This window comes from Scyliorhinus canicula, chromosome 5, assembly GCF_902713615.1.
Source record: "Scyliorhinus canicula chromosome 5, sScyCan1.1, whole genome shotgun sequence".
NCBI lineage: Eukaryota > Metazoa > Chordata > Chondrichthyes > Carcharhiniformes > Scyliorhinidae > Scyliorhinus > Scyliorhinus canicula.
The window spans coordinates 110,120,557-110,141,711 of NC_052150.1; the positions used below are offsets into that span (position 1 = coordinate 110,120,557).

General features: G+C 42.6%; 1 protein-coding gene across 1 annotated transcript in view; it reads left to right on the plus strand.

The window, feature by feature from the left end:
* vwdel (von Willebrand factor D and EGF domains-like) overlaps positions 1-21,155 on the plus strand; it is a 381,724-nt gene that overhangs the window by 107,106 nt on the left and 253,463 nt on the right. Inside the window, exon 2 of the mRNA XM_038797496.1 lies at positions 20,501-20,685. Coding sequence (XP_038653424.1) covers positions 20,501-20,685 — 185 coding nt within the window. The remainder of the gene's footprint in view (positions 1-20,500; positions 20,686-21,155) is intronic.

Genomic DNA, 21,155 nt, shown 5'->3' on the forward strand with positions numbered 1-21,155 from the left:
CTGAGGGGGCGACCTGATATAAATTTATAAAATTATTAGGGGTATAGATAGGGTGAACAGATGGAGGCATTTTTCCAGGGCGGAATTGGAAATTACAAGGGGCACAAGTTCAAGGTGAGGGGAGACGGGTTCAGTGGAGATGTGCGGGGAAAATATTTTACACAGAGGGTGGTGGTGGCCTGGAATGCACTGCCAAGTGAGGTGGTTGAGGCAGATACGTTGGCGATCTTTAAGACTTATCTGGATAGGCACATGAACAGGGGTACAGAATGATACAGGCAGTTGGTCTAGATAAGACATGTGATCGGCGGATGCATGGAGGGCCAAAGGGCCTATTGCTTTGCTGTATTGTTCTTTGTTCCACACACAGTCACCTGAAGTCAGAATCGAACCTGGGCCCCTGGCACTGTGAGGCAGCTGTGCTAACAATTGTGCCACTGTGCTGCCTATCCATGGACAAAACACGCCAAGGTCCCTTTGTTCTTTGTAACTTCCCAGTTTCAGACCTTTCATAATGTATTAAATTATTAAATTACTTCTTCCAAAGTGTATCATCTCTCACTTTTCAGGGTTATATTCCATCTGCCACTTATCCGCCCATTTGACCATCCTTTCTATATCCTCCTGTCACCCAAGACACTCAACCTCACTGTTGACCACCTGACCAATCTTTGTGTCATCTGCAAACTTACTTATCCTACCCCCCAGATAGTCATCTATTTAATTTATATAAATGACAAACAATAGGGAGCCCAGCACTGATCCCTGTGGTATGCTACTGATCACTGACTTCCAACACTAAAGCAGCCATCTGTCATCACCCTCTGTCACCTACCGCTAAGTCAATTATGAATCCACCTTATCAAATCACCCTGTATCCCATGTGCATTTGCCTTCTTAATAAGCCTCCCATGTGGGACCATGTAGACTACATCCACTGCACTACCCTCATCTATACACTTGGTTACATGCTCAAAAAATTAAATCAAATTTGTTCGGCATGACATCCCTCTGATAAAGCCATGCTGACTATATTCCTGATCAAACATTGCCTCACCAATTAGAGATAGATTCTCTCCTTCAGAATCTTCTCCAGTAGTTTCCCAACCATTTTATTGATTCAAGTTGTTTCGTTCCTTCCCATTCGGAAGGCTTTGCCCGTCTTCAGGATTCAGTGTTGGATTGTGAGCAGCACTTGCGCCAGCAAAGCATTCACCTCACCAAGACCATCCGATCCCTGTCACGAGGCATCAACGAGGAGATAAGGTGTCTCCTGCTCCCCATGCTGGACTATGTCTCCTCACCCAGCCCCTATTGTCCCCATGACAAGCTATAGTACCTCCATTCCCATTGACCTACCATACACTGAATAACACAAATGAACCCAAAGGTAATATAAGATAATACGTATAATAGAAAAAGCTTTTAACAAAGTAATTCGTACATTCATTACTTTCCACTATGTTAAAAAGTCCTTTTACAGCAACGCAAGGGGAAAAGTTTGTTTAAATGTCAACTCTGGCTCTCTGAGCTCTGCTGCCAATTGCCTAATGTTGATTTACACAAGGTCGAGAGGTTTTAAGTGCTTGCAGATTCAGCTATTGATATTTTAAAGGGTCTGGATGTTTTAACACCTTTAGTGCCCTGTAGTAATTTTTTTTTAACATAGTGGAAAATAGTGAATGAATGATATTGTTAAAGTATTTTTTTGACCCACCCTATAGGGTTCATTGCTTCTTTCCAATGTATAGGGGGTCAATTAACATGAAAGTACCTTAGCTTGGCATTGGGGATTGAGGGACCACGGGGTGCTGATGCGCATAAGCTAAATTCGGGAGGAGCATGAATGCCATGGAGGATAGCTGGAAGACATAGCTTAGCATAGGGCAAGAATTTTAAAAGTGGGAGTCACGCCCCGCGGCTGGTTTGTGGGCGGGTGTCAGGAGCCATCCATTGCAGCGTTCCCGATTGCAGGAATTCAGACGCAACGGCTGCAGCAGCCAGCATTTAGAAATGCCGGTTGCGAGCGGTTTAAAAAATGACGGCTTTAAAAATGTCAACGCCATGACTCAGGAGAAGAAAAATTCAATTCAGTCATCCTGCATCTGTCTTGAATATGCTCAATGGCTGAGCCTGCAGAACTCTATTTGATAGTGAATTTTGGAGATTAAAAAGATTCTCAATATTTTACGTTAAGTAATTTCTCCTCATCTAGGTCTAAAATTGTGGCATTATAATTTGCAGACTTTATCCCCAGGCTGTAAACCACCCATCTGAGGAAAACGTACATACTGCATCTGCTGTGTAGAGTCCTGAGAGAATAATGCCTGTTTCAGTGAGGTCATTTCTCATTCTTCGCTATTCTAGAGTATAGAATATTTGCCCAGACTCACCTCTTGCATTAAAGGTAAGAAAAAATGGTGTGTTGGGAAGATCGGCCGGTGTGGGTCGGGAAGGTCAGCCGGCGTGGATCGGGACATCGGCCGGCGTGGGTCTCGAAGGATGGCAAGGTTGGTAAAAATGGGCTGCGGTCTAAAAAAGTTTGATAAACACTGGCATAGGGTGTATGAAGAAAACCTTTTGAATGTACCTTTCAAAAGTTTCCCTCATGCAGACTATGGATCATTGCACCTCCTAGGGTGTCGTGATCCACTGCTCTTTCGAGAGCTTGCCCAACTCCATGAAAATTGTGGAGAGATAGGGCATGCCTATCCCTGTAATGGAATTGGCTGGGTTCAAAGTGACAGGTTCAGGCTTTTGATTCCATGTTAGGATGGTGTGTTGCTTGGAGTGGAAGTTGAAGGTGGTAGTCTTCCCATGTGCTGCCCTTATCATTCTGGCTGATAACGGTCGCAGGTTTAGAAGGGGCTATCAAAGGAGCCTTGGTGAGTGGCTGCAGTACATTTTGTAGATGGTACACACTGCCGGCACTGTGCATCTGTGGTGGAGGGAGTGGACATTGAAGGTAGTAGTTGAGGTGTCAATTAAATGATGGTTCGATTCTCTCTTGTTGGAGATAGTTGTTGTCTGGTACTTGTATGGTGTGTATGTTACTGCCACTTATCAGCACAAACCTAAATATTGTCCAGTTCTGGCTGCATATGAGCACGGACTGCTTCAGTATCAGGGGTCACAAATGGTGCTGAACATTGTGCAATCATCAGCGAACAGCCCCAATTCTGATCTTGTGATGGAGCAGCAGAAGATGGTTGGGCTGGGCCTAGGACACTACCTGAGAAACTCCTACAGTGATATCCCAGCTTGAGATGCTTGACTTCTCACACCACAACCATCTTCTTTTGATAAAGAGTCATCTAGACTGGAAATGTAAGCTCCATTCTCTCTCCACAGATACTGCCAGACCTGATGAGATTATCCAGCATTTTCAGTTTTTCTTTCATCTTCCTTTTGTGCTGGGTGTGACTCCAACCAGGGAGAGGTTTTTCCTTATTCCCATTGGCTTCAGCCTCGCTAGGGCTCCTTGATGCTACATTCTGTCAAATGCGGTCTTAATGTCGAGGACAGTCACTCACTGAGTTCAGCATTTTGTCCATGTTTGGTTAGAACATCAGTAAACAGGTTATTGCTGTGTACGTACCACTTGATAGCACTGTTGACAACATCTTCCATCACTTTGCTGAAGATTTGAGTGTAGACTGATGGGGTGGGAATTGACACAGTCCTGCTTTTGTGGACAGCGCATACCTGGGCAATTTATCACATTGCCAGGTAGATGCTAGTGTTGTAGCTGCACTGCAACAACTTGGTGAGGGGCGCAGCTACTTCTGGAGTACAAGTCTTCAGTACTATTGCAGGACAGTTATAATAATAATCTTTATTATTGTCACAAGTAGGCTTATATTAACACTGCAATGAAGTTACTGTGAAAACCTTCAAGATCCATAGCTATTGGAGTATCCAGTGCCTTCAGTTGTTTCTAGATATCATGTGGAGTGAATCAAATTGGCTGAAGACTGGCATTTGTGGTGATTGGATCATGGCAAATGGTGAAATTTGAATGAAATAAAAATCTGGAATTAAAAGTCTGATGATGACAATGAAATAATTGTTGATTGTCGGAAAAACCCATCTCATTGGAAATCTTTTACCCTTCCTTGGCCTGGCCTTCATGTGACTCCAGATCCACAGCAATGTGGTTGACACTGAAATGCCCTCCGGGATGGGAAATCCGGTATGGATTCCCGTACCAGCCTCCCCAAACAGTCGCCGGAATGGGGCGACTAGGGGCTGTCTTGTTATGCTCTAAGCGTAGCATAAGTGGCTTTTTTGTGGTGCACTTGACAAAGGAAGGTTCAGACGTGGAGATAACTTTAACACGTTTATCAAACTATTTACACTTCTATTACTCTGGTTCGCTACGACTGTTAAACCTTCTATAACTACTCAGACTAGCTAACCAGTCTGCTACAATCCACGTGGTGGGAGTGATATTGAATCAACCCTGTGTCTATACTCACTGACTGTCTCCACTGGAAAGAGGAAGATCATGTGTGTTGTGTCCTTTATATATAAGTTGGTGTAATGCCCTCCTGTGGTCGTGTCACCTCTGTGTGTATTGTGAATGCCCATTGGTTGTGTCCTATCTATCTGTTCTATTGGTTGAGTGTCTGTGTGTCATGTCTCTGGTGCTCCCTCTAGTGTCTAACTAGTCTACATTTATTTACATTAACCCCTGTGTATTTACAGTGATGCACATCACCACAGGGGCTTTTCACAGTAACTTCATTTGAAGCCTACTTGTGACAATAAGCAATTTTCATTTCAATGAATGCTGGCACAGCCAACTATGCCCACATCCCATGAGCAATTAAAAAAAAAAAAAATCTGCCTGGCACTTCTGGCTGAAGATGACTGCAGATGCTTCAACCTTGTCTTTTGTACTGATATGTGTGCTCCCCCATCATTGAGGATGGAGATATTTGTTATAGAATAGTACAATACAGAACCTTGCCACCCAAAAAAAATTGTTACATGGTCAGAAAAATGTTATGGAGATTTACAATACTTTAGGTCCTGGATTTCTGGAAAATTATGCTTTTTTAAAAAAATCGAAGAATAATTATTCATGAAACAAGTTTCAACAAGCCTCCAGAGAATATGGGCTGGATTCTCCGTTTTTGGGACTATGTCCCCACAGCGTTATGAAACTGTGGTCCTTTGCGCCAGGAAAATTGGCGTCAAAAGGCCACACATACAAAACCTTGCAGGGGATAGCAGGCAACTATCGTGGAGCTCGCAGCTCCAGCTGTTAATATGGTCCCCGCATGCATGCACATGGCATGCACATCCAGCGGACCAGACCGCCAAAATAGTCTCCCCGATAGGCCGCTCGCCCATCCTGGAAAGCCCACACACATAGCCCCCACACATAGCCCCCAGTCCCGAATGAGGGCCCCCCCTGCCTGCCGATCGGCCCACCCTCGACTGTGGCGGCCATGTACTGAGTCTGCAACCACCTCATGAATTTCCCGAATGGCAGGACCACATTAGAAATACGCCGTCAGGAATTCGGCCGGTCGGGGATGGAGAATAATGGGGCGGGCCTCAGGCAATGGCCTGAGCTGGTGGATACTCGACGTGGCGTACTCCCCGAATATGTCACTTTTCAGGGGGCGGAGAATCGCAGGACCGGTGCTTGTCCTGATTTTGTGCAGGAAAAGGATTCTCTGCCTCACGTTTGGCGTCGGTTTGAGGAGAATCAAACCCCAGATTTCTGATGATGGCATTGAACCTACAAAATTGATGCATTATGAACTTTGTTCAGCACAACTTGGGAATGGCTGACTCCACTGAATCTTCCAGGGTTTGCCTCATGATGTATTCAATACATGTTCACTACCTGGATTGGATCTGATGATAGGAACTCATTGTATGGGGAAGGGGTCTGGGAAATTCAATACATTACACTCCTTGAAGGACTGAAAAGGAAGTTAATCTTTGCCATTACAGGTAACAAGTGGATCACATGCAGAAAGCATAAATCACTTGAAAGTAGTGGTGTAAAGAATTCCAGTATCTAGTGTCAAAATAGGGAGCTGCTCCTGTAAAATCTGAATGAGTGGACATATTGTTTGACACACAAGATTTGCTCCAAGAAAGAGAACAAGCAGAATGCAGGAACTTAGAGTCAAAGCAATGTCCCACATTCAGGGGACTGACAGCAGACAAGGAAGAATTTGGCTAACTTCAGAAATTTGAGCATGGTAAGACTACCCAGCATCTTTTTACACGGTACGTAAACAAATTACAAAATTCGAACAGGATTAGACAGGTTTGATTCAGAAAGAATGGTCCTGATGGTGGGGAGTCCAGAACTAGGGGGTCAAAGATTGAGGATAATGGGTAAACCTTTTAGGATTGAGGTGAGGAGAAATTTCTTCACCCAGGGAGTAGTGAATCTGTGAAATTCATTACCACAGAAAGTAGTTGAGGCCAAAACGTTATGTAATTTCAAGATGGAATTCAATACAGCGCTTGGGACTCGAGATCAAGGGATATGGGAGGAAGGTGGAATCAGGGTATTGAACTTGATGAGCAACCATGATCATTATGAATGGTGGAACAGGTTTGAAGGGCAGAATGGCCTCCTCCTGCTTCTGTTTTCTATGTATAAACAAAGTATGCATGCAAGGAAACTATTTCCATTTTACATCATAACTGGTTAGGGGCTGGTTTAGCACAATGGACTAAACAGCTGGCATGTAATGCAGAACAAGGCCAAGCGCGGGTTCAATTCCCGTACCAGCCTCCCTGAACAGGCGCCGGAATGTGATGACTATGGGCTTTTTACGGTAACTTCATTGAAGCCTACTTGTGATAATAAGTTATTATTATTATGATGATTATTATTATTATTATCTGAGACCATCATGTAAAGCAAGGAGACAGTAATTCAGCTCTTCCCTAGTTTGAATGCAAACCTATAATAAAGCACCACAGACTTTAATACTGTTGTTAGGCAATAGGTTATAGATAACCATTGGCCAGTGAAGCCTAACCACACATCTGTTTGCTAATATTGAGCTACAAATTTAAAATGTAACAATTAGGCCCAGACCTTTGCTCCTGGGTCAGGTGCACAGAGATGGGGGAATTCCCAACTCTGAACATGACCGTTATAACATGTTCAGGTTAGCTGGGGTTAAGGGGGAGCAGCCCAAAGTAGGGTGCTCTTTCAAAGGCTGTGTTCAGACTTGGGCCGAATGGCCTCCCTCTGCATTGTAAGGATTGTATAATTCTGTGGATAAATGGCCACCCACAGGTTGCATTTTTTTCCAGGGATGTGGGCTGGATTGGAAGTCGGGCATGTCATGCCTGGAACAAGTGTGGAAGCTGCCAGGTGTGGACCGAGGCTTGGTATAAGGCCTGCCTCTGTGCTCCAACACTGCGTTGAATTAAATTTTTTTAAAAAGGAGACAAAAACATCTCTCCAGCCCAACGCCTCATTCCCCCCCGCGTAATCCCCATGGCCTATCTCTGTCAACATTTGCCACCTTATAACCCCTAATCACCCATGTCCCCAATACCCATTATGCTAACCCATGTCCTCCTTTCACCCCATGACCTTGCATATCTCTATGCTCCCTGCATCCCCACGAACCTTTATAGCTCCTATACTAACTTGGTGTCATTTCATGCCAACCTATGCCCACATCCTTTGCCCTAAGCCCACATGCCAGCTTATCTCATCATTTGACAGTTCCTTGACAGTTTTGACCACCATTTTTTAATATAAATTTAGATTACCCAATTCATTTTTTCCAATTAAGGGGCAATTTAGCGTGGTCAATCCGCCTAGCCTGCAAATCTGTGGGTTGTGAGGGCGAAACCCACGGAAACACGGGGAGAATGTGCAATGACCCAGAGCCGGGAATGAACCTGGGACCTTGGCGCCATGAGGCAGCAGTGCTACTCACTGCACCACCGTGCCCCGTTTTGACCATCTTTTTGCAGCTTGACAGTTCCAAAGAGTCTATGTACTTTTTACGTGCAGTCATGTTTACTTTTAACAATCTAAAGAGGTGCCTTTGTCCCAATGTGTACCTTACCTCTCCCAAATTAGTACTGGTCCTATACCTAAAGGTGTACCTAACTGCTCCAAAGAGGTACCCTGACTATCCAAGCAAATCCGCCAACTTCAGACATCCAGTTACCTGGTTTAACCTGCACACTGCAGGTCTCGCACTCCTGACCTACCAAAATTTCACTTCAGTGGAGGCAGCTGGTGATTTAAATGGCTAGCTGCTTCTGCAAATCGCACATGATCAAACCCTCGCCTGACTCCGCTCCTGCTCCTGCTGTGTTCGGTGGTGAGAGAGGAGTCAGGTCGGGATCGCGAATGCTCAGTTTGCAGAAGCAACTGGGCATTTAACTCACCAGCAGCCTCCACTCACACTATTTCAAGGATTTTTGACATGGTACATGGCAAAAATCCACCTTGGTATTTCAACATTTGTACATTAAACAAAGCATGTTTTCAATAAAATCTAACCACATGCTGCACATTCATTTCATTTGTACTGAGCTACACCATGTGCAGTGGGTGCCAGTGTACTTCTCTTTAATCTCCCCATATCTCAAAATGACTTTTCAGGACAATGCACCGCACAACAGGAGGAAGAGGACTTACATGAAAACAGGTTTCAGACTTTTCTTCCCATAGCTCAAATTCTCTATGAATGAGAATCTCATCCAGTTTCTGGAGGGTGAGCAGCCTTTGCTCCAGAAAAGTGTGCCAAAGCCTCTTAGCTCCCAGCTCTTGTTTAAGTCCTTAGTTATTTTTGATAGGAGATTGGTGGAAAGCAAAGGAAAATTGCATGCTCTCGAGGCTGCTTTGTGGCAGCAGGTAATGGCATAATTGGCATGATACCCAGCCCATGGGATTCCTGCCTAATATCCAAGTAAACAAGTCAAGACCCGGATTTAAACCAGAGAATAACGTTCTCTTTCCATTTGAATGGAACACATCATATACTGGTACACAATGTCCTTGTCTTAGGTGTGCAGGACTTATCATATTATTGTTGAGGCAATAAATCAGAATACAAATTTACTAAAGATGCAAACAAGTACATTGACAGTAGAATTACAGTAAATACAAACTGTTTGGTTGTCCTCGTAATTGGAGAAATGAAGACACTTACTTCCTGATACTAGTTCTGAATATGCAGACTAATTTTCAATATAAAATTGACTGGTCAACTACAAGTTCTTAAATTTTGACTATCCTTTGCCATAGTTATATGACTAGCATTTCATTTGTTATCTCTGCAGCTACTGATTTGCTCCTGACCTTCACCTTTGATGTCCTAGTACCCATGAAACCATCAATCCCTCTCACCCTGGCCATTCGCCTGGTATGTCCCTTGTTGCCACTCCCTTAACTCCAATGAATGCAGACTTGAAAGGATATGGTGGACAAACAGTTTAGCCATCCATTGCCAGATCTGGTGGGATCACTTAAAAGACTGTAGTATCCTGCTCTTGCTTTCTAAAACTTCCCACTATTCCAGGATCAGCCTGGAATTCAAAGATAGCTCACTGCTTTTTTTCTCCTGCAAACCATCTTCTTTCTTCTTAAACCCCTCTTCCCTAGCTTTTTCTTCCATTCTCACCTTCAACAATAAATGCAAGGAGCCATTGGATTCTTTGTCACCATTTGAAACCATCTGATTACCTGCCTCTGCAACCTTCCTTCCTGAACTTGCATCTTTCTCCCGGTTCTCTCCTATCTCACCTAGGACTGTCTCTCAGCTCATGTTGTCCATGAGATCCATCTCCTGTTTCCTTGACATTATTCTCAATAAACTACTGATCACCCAACTTGTCCCCCTGGTCTTCAAACTAGCTGGTATCATAGCTAGTTCTCTTTCTTCAGGTGTTATCCTTCTCTACTTTAAATCTGCTGTCATCACCCCTCTTCTCAAAAGAAGCAAGTCTTGAAGCCACTGTCTTTACAAACTACTGTCCGATTTCCAACCTTCCTCTCTTCCTAAAATCGCTTGAATATGTTGTCGCCTCCCAAATCCATTGCTGTCTTTTCCAGAACTCTATGTTTGAATCCCTCTAAACAGGCTTCTGTCCCAGCTACAGTAAGAAACAGCTCTTTACATTCTATATAGATGTGGCAAAGGTGAATTTTCTCTCCTTATCCTTCCCAAGCAGTTTGTAGCCCTTGAGATGGTTGGCCACACCATCCTCCTCCACTGTCTTCCAACTGGATGGGGAAAAGCTGTTATCAACAAGTCCAGTTTTCAGTGGAATGTGGAACTGGTCCAATTGAGCTATTCGCAATTGACCAGCAGTGCTGCTCCCGACTCTGAGGTGAATGTTTGATTTTGTATTTGTGCTCTCACTAAGATGGCCTTTTTGCACCTCTTTAACATTGCCTGGCCTCACCCTTCTCAGCTCATATGTTGCTGAAACCCTCATTTGTGCCTTTGTTACCTCTAGATTTAACTATTCCAAATGCATTCCTGGCAGGTATTGCATATTCTGCTCTCCATAAACTTGAGGTCATCCCAAACTCTGTTGCCCATGTCTTAACTTGAACCAAGTCTTATTCCCTTACCGTTCCTGAACTCCTGGTCAAGCAACACCCTGATTTTAAAATTCTCATCCTTGTTTTCAAATTCATCCATGGCCTCACCCCACACCATCTATAACTTCCTCCTCCAATCCCACAACTGTCCCGAGATATCCAAACTCTTCTAATTTTGGCCTCTTGTGTATCTCCAATTTTAATTCCTTCACCATTGGTGGTGCTTTCAGTTGACGAGGCGCCAAGCTCCCTACTTGTCTCAACCTTGCTTTAAGACATTCCTTAAAACCTGTCTTTTTGACCAAGGGTATGGTCAGCTGATTAAATATCTCCTGAAGTAGCTTAGTGTCGCATTGTTTTCTAATGTTCCATTAAAGTGCTTTGGGATAGTTAAATATATTAAAGGAGCAACATAAATAGGAATTCTTGTTGCTGATGTTCCAGACAGTCTACTGCCATGATTGAATGGAAGGACTTGCATGAACAGGAATTCCTTCAAATGATCTGTGAAGCAGGTCCCCATCCAGAACAATGGCAGTAACCTACCTACCTGTTCCAAAGGATGTACATCATCTAGTCTGAAATGGGTATTAAATTGATCTGCCAAAGAACTAACAGTAACCTATTTTAACCCTATTTGTAAACCTCACTGGCAAAATAGAACTCATTATATCCTAGATAAATACATCCTAGACAAAAATACTTACATTTTCTCACGCATTGGTATTCGCTCAAGCAGAAAACGACAGCACACAATTAGATATTATTATGAACACAATATATAACATTTTAAAGATGTCATGAAGCCAGTATTTTAATGTATATTCTTTCCTTGTTTGTGCAGGAGTCTCTGGAGAACTAGCTGCAGCTCCTAATGCCTGTAAAAGCCAGAACCTTGTAGCACTCATTTGTACACAACCTCTTGCGAGTACCTGCATAGGTCTATCTATCCCAGGAAATTTAGGTAGGCAGTTTGAAAATGGAGCTCAGGTGAAGCACCAAGAAATTGTGAGCAGGAGCAACACTGGTGGCAGTGTGGGGGGCAGGTAGTAGAAACAGACTGACTTCTAGGGCCAAATTGCATCCGTCTTTATCTGCAGCTCTCTAGGAATTAGAGGTCATTGGACCTATATAAAAGAGCATTAGCCTTACCTTCTGTTATTTGGTCTGTCCAAAGCACCCGACTAGAATTAGTATCAGTTGCGGAGGAGCTCACAACCTCGATAACATACTTGTGTACCTTGCACAGCAGTTACTCAGCACTGTTGTACTGGTATCTCTGGTAGATGTCCTTGTTGCTTGTTCAGGAGGGCAATTTTCCAGGGTGGAAACCATCACAAAAAAAAATTCACCACAAGCTAGAATTCTTTTGTAAAACAGTTTTGAAGGTGGAAAGATAGAGATGAGAGGGAAGCAGTAGGGAGGTTAGGTAAACGTGTGCATTGTAACACCACAAATTAAAGAAGACCAAAGATTATCTGTCAGTGGAAACGCACTATATACAGAAGGGAACCTTGGTCTAACTTGCTCACTACAAACACAGCCTTTGAGGCCATGTCAGTTATTTCTAAAAGAAAGTCCTGTCAGCGAGAAAGTCTACCATTAGCTGTTCACTATTCTCATCACACAGCAACAGCACACAGTAGGGAGGCATGATAAGATTTGTGGCAACATTCAGTTTGTAATGTACCCCCCATCCAGTATAAGATCGTGTTTATTATCCAATGAGTGATGTGTAAGGGTGGATTAAATTTACCTAGCAGGTGATGTCCTTTCAGGCTATTTTTCTGATTTGACTTGGGGGTGGAGGTTTTAGAAGCGAATGTCCATCTGATACTTTCTTGCAGATGTCAAATTGTTGAAATAGATGTTTTGCAATCACCCTCGCCTTGGCTATAAGGTTTTCATTCTACATGTTTGGAGCATGAACATTTCTTACAGAGGTCAAGAGGCTTTATTTCCTTTTGTTGGGTTAATAATCCGGGATAGTTATACAGAACTCTGCTTGGGTGGTTGTAGTTTGCATGCAGCAAGTATTGTAATGTTGTTGATCGAAAACTTCTTATTTTCCATCTGTTTCTACATCGAATAATTCCTCTATCAAAGGTTTTAAGAGGAATCTTGAAGATTTCCTACACCATGCATTCTTTTCCAAGGATTTTCAAATTATCTCTTTATGTTATACCTTTTTATAAATAATCATTTATTGTTTTCCCGATTACTTGATGAAATCAACGTAAGAACCCATACATGATTAAAAATAAATCGAGCAATGCTTATACAGTAATATACTATTTTTTGATCTCTACTAATTTTGTGAATAAGTATTCGTATTACTTGTTTGCACTTCAATGTGTTAATGGAATTGCAGGAACCTTTGGAGCCTACTTTTCCATTAGGTGCCTTCATCTCACATTAAATATTAAAAACCCTCATGTCAGATCCCATGAGCTGGTCCATAATTCACATAGATTACTTTTGAACTGGAACCATTATAAACCGGCATGCCTGATAGTTTGTGCATATTTACAGTGGTGCAGTATGAATTAATTGTCAAAGAAATGAAATTCCACTTCGAACAGTATCTTGGAAAATGTAATGAAATGAGAATATACATTTGCTTCCCATTATCATGTTCCAAGACTTCAGAGAGTTACATGTAATTCATTATTAGTTTAAAAGACTTTTATGACCCCCTAAGCATAATTGACAACGAAACAGATAATCAGTTTATCCACAGTGATTGGATTTTATTTTAAAACCACATATTGCAATATAAGCACTGCTTGGTTTAAATTGAATCTTGTATGAGTTGTATTGTATTGGTATAGCAAATAACGTACAAAACCCTTAAGAGGGATGATGTAAATAAACCTGTCAAAAGAACCAGCAATAACAAAGTTATATAAACATCTTAAGACAGTATTAATACATAACTTAAAAACGTTACACAAAAGGCCAACAGGTATCACAATTAATACAATGAAAATGCAAGATGAAGTTTTGCATTATTTGTGGTGTGTATGATTTTATTACCATTTTAGTGGATTCCCCATGGCAATGCTAATGGCAAGCCTGAGGAAATATTATTCTATATTAGAGCATTACGGTCTGTAACTTCCAAACACCAGAGTAATGTAACTGGGGGTACCTCAAAGATGCACTGGGGACCCCAGACTCCCACCTCATCCCCTGAAGTTCCCAGGCAAGGTTTGCACAGGAATTGCCTGGGAAGTTGAAAAGTCCCTTGGACAATGGCCCTGCATTGGAAACCATCCAAAAACCATCCACGTAAACGGCCCAGTCCCGTCGGCGCCGCCCACACCTAGACGCTGCCAGCGGGTACTCGTCGCAAAGGCTTGGGGAGTGGGGGTGGCCTGTGGGGGGGTTGAGGGGTGCTCCGTTCCCGGGGGGAGGCCTCCGATGGGGTCTGGCCCGCGACTGGGGCTCACTGATTGACGGGCCGGCCTCTTTCCCTACTTCCTTGCGCGACCGGCCCCAGAACCCAGGCGTCATGTTGGCGAGGTACCGGAGCACTCTGCGAGGTTACTACGCATGCGTCGGTTGACACCGGCATCACTACGCATGTCATTGTTGATGCCGGCGCAACTGAAAATTAATGAAGATCGCTTATTGTCACGAGTAGGCTTCAATGAAGTTACTGTAAAAATCCCCTAGTCGCCACATTCCGGCGCCTGTCCGGGGAGGTGTGTTCAGAGTGGAGCACCTACCAGCATAGTCCAGCCTCCTGATGAATGTAAAATCTTCAAAAGCAAACGATAAAGTGTTCCTGTATGGATAAGGGAAAAAGTTCCAGATGTGAGGTAATTGTAGCGGCTGAGGTTATACATGATCTCATAGTTAGGGATCCTCTCGGAAGGAGCGATCACAATATGGTGGAATTTAAAATACAGATGGAGGGTGAGAAAGTAAAATCAAATACTAGTGTTTTGTGTTTAAACAAAGGAGATTACAAGGGGATGAGAGAAGAACTAGCTAAGGTAGACTGGGAGCTAAGACTTTATGGTGGAACAGTTGAGGAACAGTGGAGAACCTTCCAAGCGATTTTTCACAGTGCTCAGCAAAGGTTTATACCAACAAAAAGGAAGGACGGAAGAAAGAGGGAAAATCGACCGTGGATATCTAAGGAAATAAGGGAGAGTATCAAATTGAAGGAAAAAGCATATAAAGTGGCAAAGATTGCTGGGAGATTAGAGGACTGGGAAATCTTTAGGGGGCAACAGAAAGCTACTAAAAAAGCTATAAAGAAGAGTAAGATAGAGTATGAGAGTAAACTTGCTCAGAATATAAAAACAGACAGTAAAAGTTTTTACAAATATATAAGACAAAAAAGAGTGGCTAAGGTAAATATTGGTCCTTTAGAGGATGAGAAGGGAGTTTTAATAATGGGAAATTAGGAAATGGCTGAGGAACTGAACAGGTTTTTTGGATCGGTCTTCACAGTGGAAGACACAAATAACATGCCAGCGACTGATAGAAATGAGGCTATGACACGTGAGGACCTTGAGAGGATTGTTATCACTAAGGAGGGAGTGATGGGCAAGCTAATGGGGCTAAAGGTAGACAAGTCTCCTGGCCCTGATGGAATGCATCCCAGAGTGCTAAAAGAGATGGCTAGGGAAATTGCAGATGCACTAGTGATAATTTACCAAAATTCACTAGACTCTGGGGTGGTCCCGGTGGATTGGAAATTAGCAAACGTGACGCCACTGTTTAAAAAAGGAGGTATGCAGAAAGCAGGAAATTATAGGCCAGTGAGTTTAACTTCGGTAATAGGGAAGATGCTGGAATCTATCATCAAGGAAGAAATTGCGAGGCATCTGGATAGAAATTGTCCCATTGGGCAGACGCAGCATGGGTTCGTTAAAGGCAGGTCATGCCTAACTAATTTAGTGGAATTTTTTGAGGACATTACCAGTGCAGTAGATAACGGGGAGCCGATGGATGTGGTATATCTGGATTTCCAGAAAGCCTTTGACAAGGTGCCACACAAAAGGTTGCTGCATAAGATAAAGATGCATGGCATTAAGGGTAAAGTAGTAGCATGGATAGAGGATTGGTTAATTAATAGAAAGCAAAGAGTTGGGATAAATGGGTGTTTCTCTGGTTGGCAATCAGTAGCTAGTGGTGTCCCTCAGGGATCCGTGTTGGGCCCACAATTGTTCACAATTTACATTGATGATTTGGAGTTGGGGACCAAGGGCAATGTGTCCAAATTTGCAGATGACACTAAGATGAGTGGTAAAGCGAAAAGTGCAGAGGATACTGGAAGTCTGCAGAGGGATTTGGATAGGTTAAGTGAATGGGCTAGGGTCTGGCAGATGGAATACAATGTTGACAAATGTGAGGTTATCCATTTTGGTAGGAATAACAGCAAACGGGATTATTATTTAAACGATAAAATATTAAAGCATGCCGCTGTTCAGAGAGACTTGGGTGTGCTAGTGCATGAGTCACAGAAGGTTGGTTTACAAGTGCAACAGGTGATTAAGAAGGCAAATGGAATTTTGTCCTTCATTGCTAGAGGGATGGAGTTTAAGACTAGGGAGGTTATGTTGCAATTGTATAAGGTGTTAGTGTGGCCACACCTGGAGTATTGTGTTCAGTTTTGGTCTCCTTACTTGAGAAAGGACGTACTGGCGCTGGAGGGTGTGCAGAGGAGATTCACTAGGTTAATCCCAGAGCTGAAGGGGTTGGATTATGAGGAGAGGTTGAGTAGACTGGGACTGTACTCGTTGGAATTTAGAAGGATGAGGGGGGATCTTATAGAAACATTTAAAATTATGAAGGGAATAGATAGGATAGATGCGGGCAGGTTGTTTCCACTGGCGGGTGACAGCAGAACTAGGGGGCATAGCCTCAAAATAAGGGGAAGTAGATTTAGGACTGAGTTTAGGAGGAACTTCTTCACCCAAAGGGTTGTGAATCTATGGAATTCCTTGCCCAGTGAAGCAGTTGAGGCTCCTTCATTACATGTTTTTAAGGTAAAGATGGATAGTTTTTTGAAGAATAAAGGGATTAAGGGTTATGGTGTTCGGGCCGGAAAGTGGAGCTGAGTCCACAAAAGATCAGCCATGATCTAATTGAATGGCGGAGCAGGCTCGAGGGGCCAGATGGCCTACTCCTGCTCCTAGTTCTTATGTTCTTATGTTCTTATGTAGCATAACCCATGTGAAGGAACCAATGTGTTGACCTGCTTTACCCTCTATTCTGCTTACCGTTACAGTTAAAAAGACTGTCTGTGGCTAAAGGATCCTTAGGATGCAGCACTGTTCATTATGCTGGCATCATACCCATTGGTGCCCATCAGTTCTACACTATTTATTACTTATCTGATCTCATTGTTACCTTGTTACTTACCACAAGAAATCTGCAGGCCACTTCACAAACACTCCCGATTCCATCAGCTGGCCTCTGAATCCATCAAATTTCTGTTGCTCATGAACAACAAACAACTGCTGGGACACAAATGGTGCCTGCAGCACACCGACACTGACCTAATATACTCAATGGATCCACCTCACCAGATTCAGAAGATAGCCAATTTCTAGGCCACATAGTTCACAGGATTTTAATGCCTATGAACCTGATTTGAAACCTGAGCTTTGATTTAGAAAACCTTTTCTCAGCTGTACTACTAAGAAAGGATTCTGTAAGTGACTTTTAGGCAGCTTTAGGTAGAGAATGCTTGTGCTTCCCACTTAACCAAGCCTATGTGATTTCCCGGACTAGTTTTTATTATCTATGGGGGGTGGGGAGGAATTTACCAATTTCCTCTTACCTTCTGCCACCCCCACCCCTTTGGATCACCAGGATATTTATTTTTTCCGCCTCTGCCAAGAAATTATATGGCTTTGCGTGGATGGCGGCTGTATGTTTTTTGATGTATATGGCTGTGCCGGAAGCAGTGGAGGTGGAAGCTATTCAATCTCTTGTCTAGCATAAGTTCTTCATGCTTTCCTACTGTAAAGGAGCATGCTGAGAACACAAACCTTGTACAGTGGAGCTTTGTATTTCTGGTTAGCTTGCTGTTGACCCATACTCAGCTATTCAACTTTGACCTGACTGTTGTGGCCTTGACAATCCTGGTGCTGATTTCAGCATCATAGGACAAGGCAACAATTGTTGATCCAAGGAATGCCACTATGGAGGTTATTGATGTTGATGGAAAGTGGATTTCCACGTCCTGACCCATAACTTTGGTCTTCCTGGTGCTGATCGTCAGTCTAAACTCCCTTACAGGCCCAGGAGAACTGATCAACAAACTGCTGCAAGTGAAATTTAGAATGGGATGCCAACGCGATGTCATCAACAAACAGCAACTCATGGAGTAGGATATCACACACTTTAATCTTGGTGAGCAGTCTTACCAAGTTGAACTGCTTGTTGGCAGCTCTGGCTTGCAGGTAGACACCCTCATATGAGTCACCAAAAGCATACAATAGCAGCATGGAGAAAAATATACTAAAGAGAGTTGGTGCCAGGACACAGCCCTGGTTTACACCAAGAGCAAGAGAATAACAAGGAAACAGAAGGTCCAATTAAAACTACAAAGGTAACTTGTGTATCGAGGCTCAGATATGGGCATTGTTCTTAAATGTTAACAGAAGTGAAGGACAAAGTAGCAAACAATGGTTGGGATAACCGAGTGAAAGAGGAAATATCACTGTGTCTAGCATCTTTGAAAGTGAATAAATCTCTCAGGTGGATGAAATTTATCCAAGCTACTATGTTAAACAAGGGAAGAAACAACGGAAACTCTGACTATTATTTTCCAATCCTCTCTGGGTAGAAGCGAGTGCCAGAGGGCTGGAGGACTGCCTATGTTGTACCGTTGGAGAAAGGGATAGCCCAAGTAATTAATTTATTTAGCTAGCCTAAACTCAGTTGTGGGCAATCTATTTTAACAATAAATTCTGAGAGTCAGGATAAATCCTCATTTTTAAAAGGCGTAGATTAATCAAGGACTATCAGCTTGGAAGTGTTAAGGGAAGGTCGTGTCTGACTAATTTAATTGAATTTTTTGAGGATGTAACATGTAGGGCTGATCTAGTGTACATAGATTTTAATAAGCTTTTTGACAACATTCCCCATGGCAGACTTGTCAATTAAAAGCTAATAGGATATGAAGGAAAGTGGAAAGTCAGTGGTAGGAAGAAAAGAGAATGGTTGACACGTATTTATGCTTCTGTAAGGCTGTTCCAGTGGTTCCTCAGCAGTAAGTCCCTTGTTTTCTGTGGTATATATCAATGACTTAGACTTAAATGTTAGGGTTATGATTCAGAAGTTTGCAGAAGATACAAAAACTGCTTGTATGTTTGATATTGAGGAAGAAAACTGTAGATTGTAAGAAAATATCAGTGGATTGCTCAGGTGGACAGAAGGCCCGATGGCATGGTGTGACCGTGGTTAGCACTGCTACCCCACAGCGCCAGAGACCCTGGTTCGATTCCAGCCTTGGGTGACTGTGTGGAGTTTTCTCCCCGTGTGTGCATAGGTTTCCCCTGGGTTCTCCGGTTTCCTCCCACAGTCCAAAGGTGTGCAGGTTAGGTGGATTGGCCATGCTAAATTGCCCCTTAGGGTCCAGTGATATGCAGGCTAGGTTACGGAGATAGGGCAGGCTGGACTGGGGAGTGGACCTGGGTAGAGTGCTCTTGCAGACTGTATTGTTCGAATGGCTTCCTTCTGTACTTCAGGTATTCTATGATTCTAAAGTGTCAAATAGAGTTTGGTCCAGAGAAGTGTTATTTAATGCATTTGGGAAAGGCAAACAGGGTAAGGGAGTATACAGAAAATGATATAATACTAAAAAAGGAGAGGAACAGAGAAACCTTGGAGTGCATGTCCACAGATTTCTGAACAAAGCGGGAGAGTAGATAAGATGGTTAAGGGGGCATATGGAATCTTTATTGATGGTGACGTAAGATATGACAGCAAGAACGTAATGCTAGTATAAAACATGAATTAGTACACAGCTAGAGTACTGCATACTCTAGGTTATTATATTAAATAAATAATATAATTGCACTACAGATGGTGGGGAAGAAATGTATGGGGAAATTGCCAAGAATGGAGGACTTTAGCTATATGGAAATGTTGGATTAACTGGGGTTGTTTTTTTTTTGGAACATTGAAGGCTGAAGAGATTGAATTATATAAAAGTGAGTGGCCTAGATAGACTGGATAGGAAGGACCTATATTTGTTAACAGAGAGGTTAATGGACAGGCTATGTAGATTTAAAGTAATTGTTGGAAGGATGAGAGAGGAGTTGCTGTTTATTTGTTTCACCCAGAGCATGGTAGAGATCTGGATCTCACTGCCTGAGAGGGTGAGAGTGTCAGAAACCCTTGATGCATTTTAAAAGTACCATAACCTACAGGGCTATGCATTAGGAGCTGTAAAGTGTAATGAGGCTGAAAAGCTTTTTTCTACTGGCATACACAATCAGCCGGATGGCTTCCTCTTGCACAATGAATGTCTCTATGCTTCTATGTTTTTAATTACTTTCAATTGTGGAGAATTTAAAATCCAGAACTTCAACTGTAATTGAGCAAAATATATTTTGCCACTGCAATTGAACTTGAGGTTTGATGGTGTTTTCGAAATCCAATTACATTGGATAAATCAGTTCCAACGTTAAACATCAAATGGAAATATTTTAGTTCAACAACAGAAACTTGCAGAAATGCATTTTTAGTTTTAAGATATCACTAGCTCTAAAACTCTATTGTTCAGAATATGGGATCAACCTGAGCTAACCGTGCTATCCCAGTGTATACATTTCCAAATAAATATGCTTACCTATGTGATTGGCAGATTATAACATTGATAAATTTAATTGTTGAATGTATGGAATGCAGTAAGTTCTTGGACAAATATAGTGAACCATTACTATTTCCTTTTCTGTTATCTGACAGCTCCTGAATGCTACCCTGGTGGTCACCAGCTCCTTCAGAACCCCTACAGAAGTGTGGACTTTGATTCACTCCGACTGCAACAGTCAGCAATTCAGGAGTTAATATGTGATCACTCTTTAACACCAGGATGGTATCGCTTTCAGATCTTTGATAAACCAGCAGAAATGCCAACAAAATGTGTGGAGGTATACAGTGTTTCAAAATGATCATACCATGACATGCCATGAACAACAGAGATAAGTCAATTTTCACATCGTGCATTCGATTGTATAGAAATAAGGTTAATGGTTAACAAAACTGTCCCATTGGATGGAACGATGCAACACATAATATCTCCAGTCTAGAAGTGCTAAGTTTAGAAAACATGACAGAAATGATCTGGAATTAAAATGATCCTTGCTAAGTTCTGGCTCATTCTGCTCTGAGTTAGTTAGTTTCATTTGGTAGAACTGTGCAGTGTCCCAGAAATTCCTTCAGTAACCATCGGCTCTGGGGGGAAATGCTGGCTCACTCTTAATTGTAATCTATTGACCCCATTTGAAATTTAGCAGCTTTTTACAGAAAAAAAGGAGCTGGAAAGATATGGAAGGTTTTACCTTTGGAACGATACCCAACCTGAGTTGCAACTTTCACTTCTCCAGATCTGGTGAAAAGA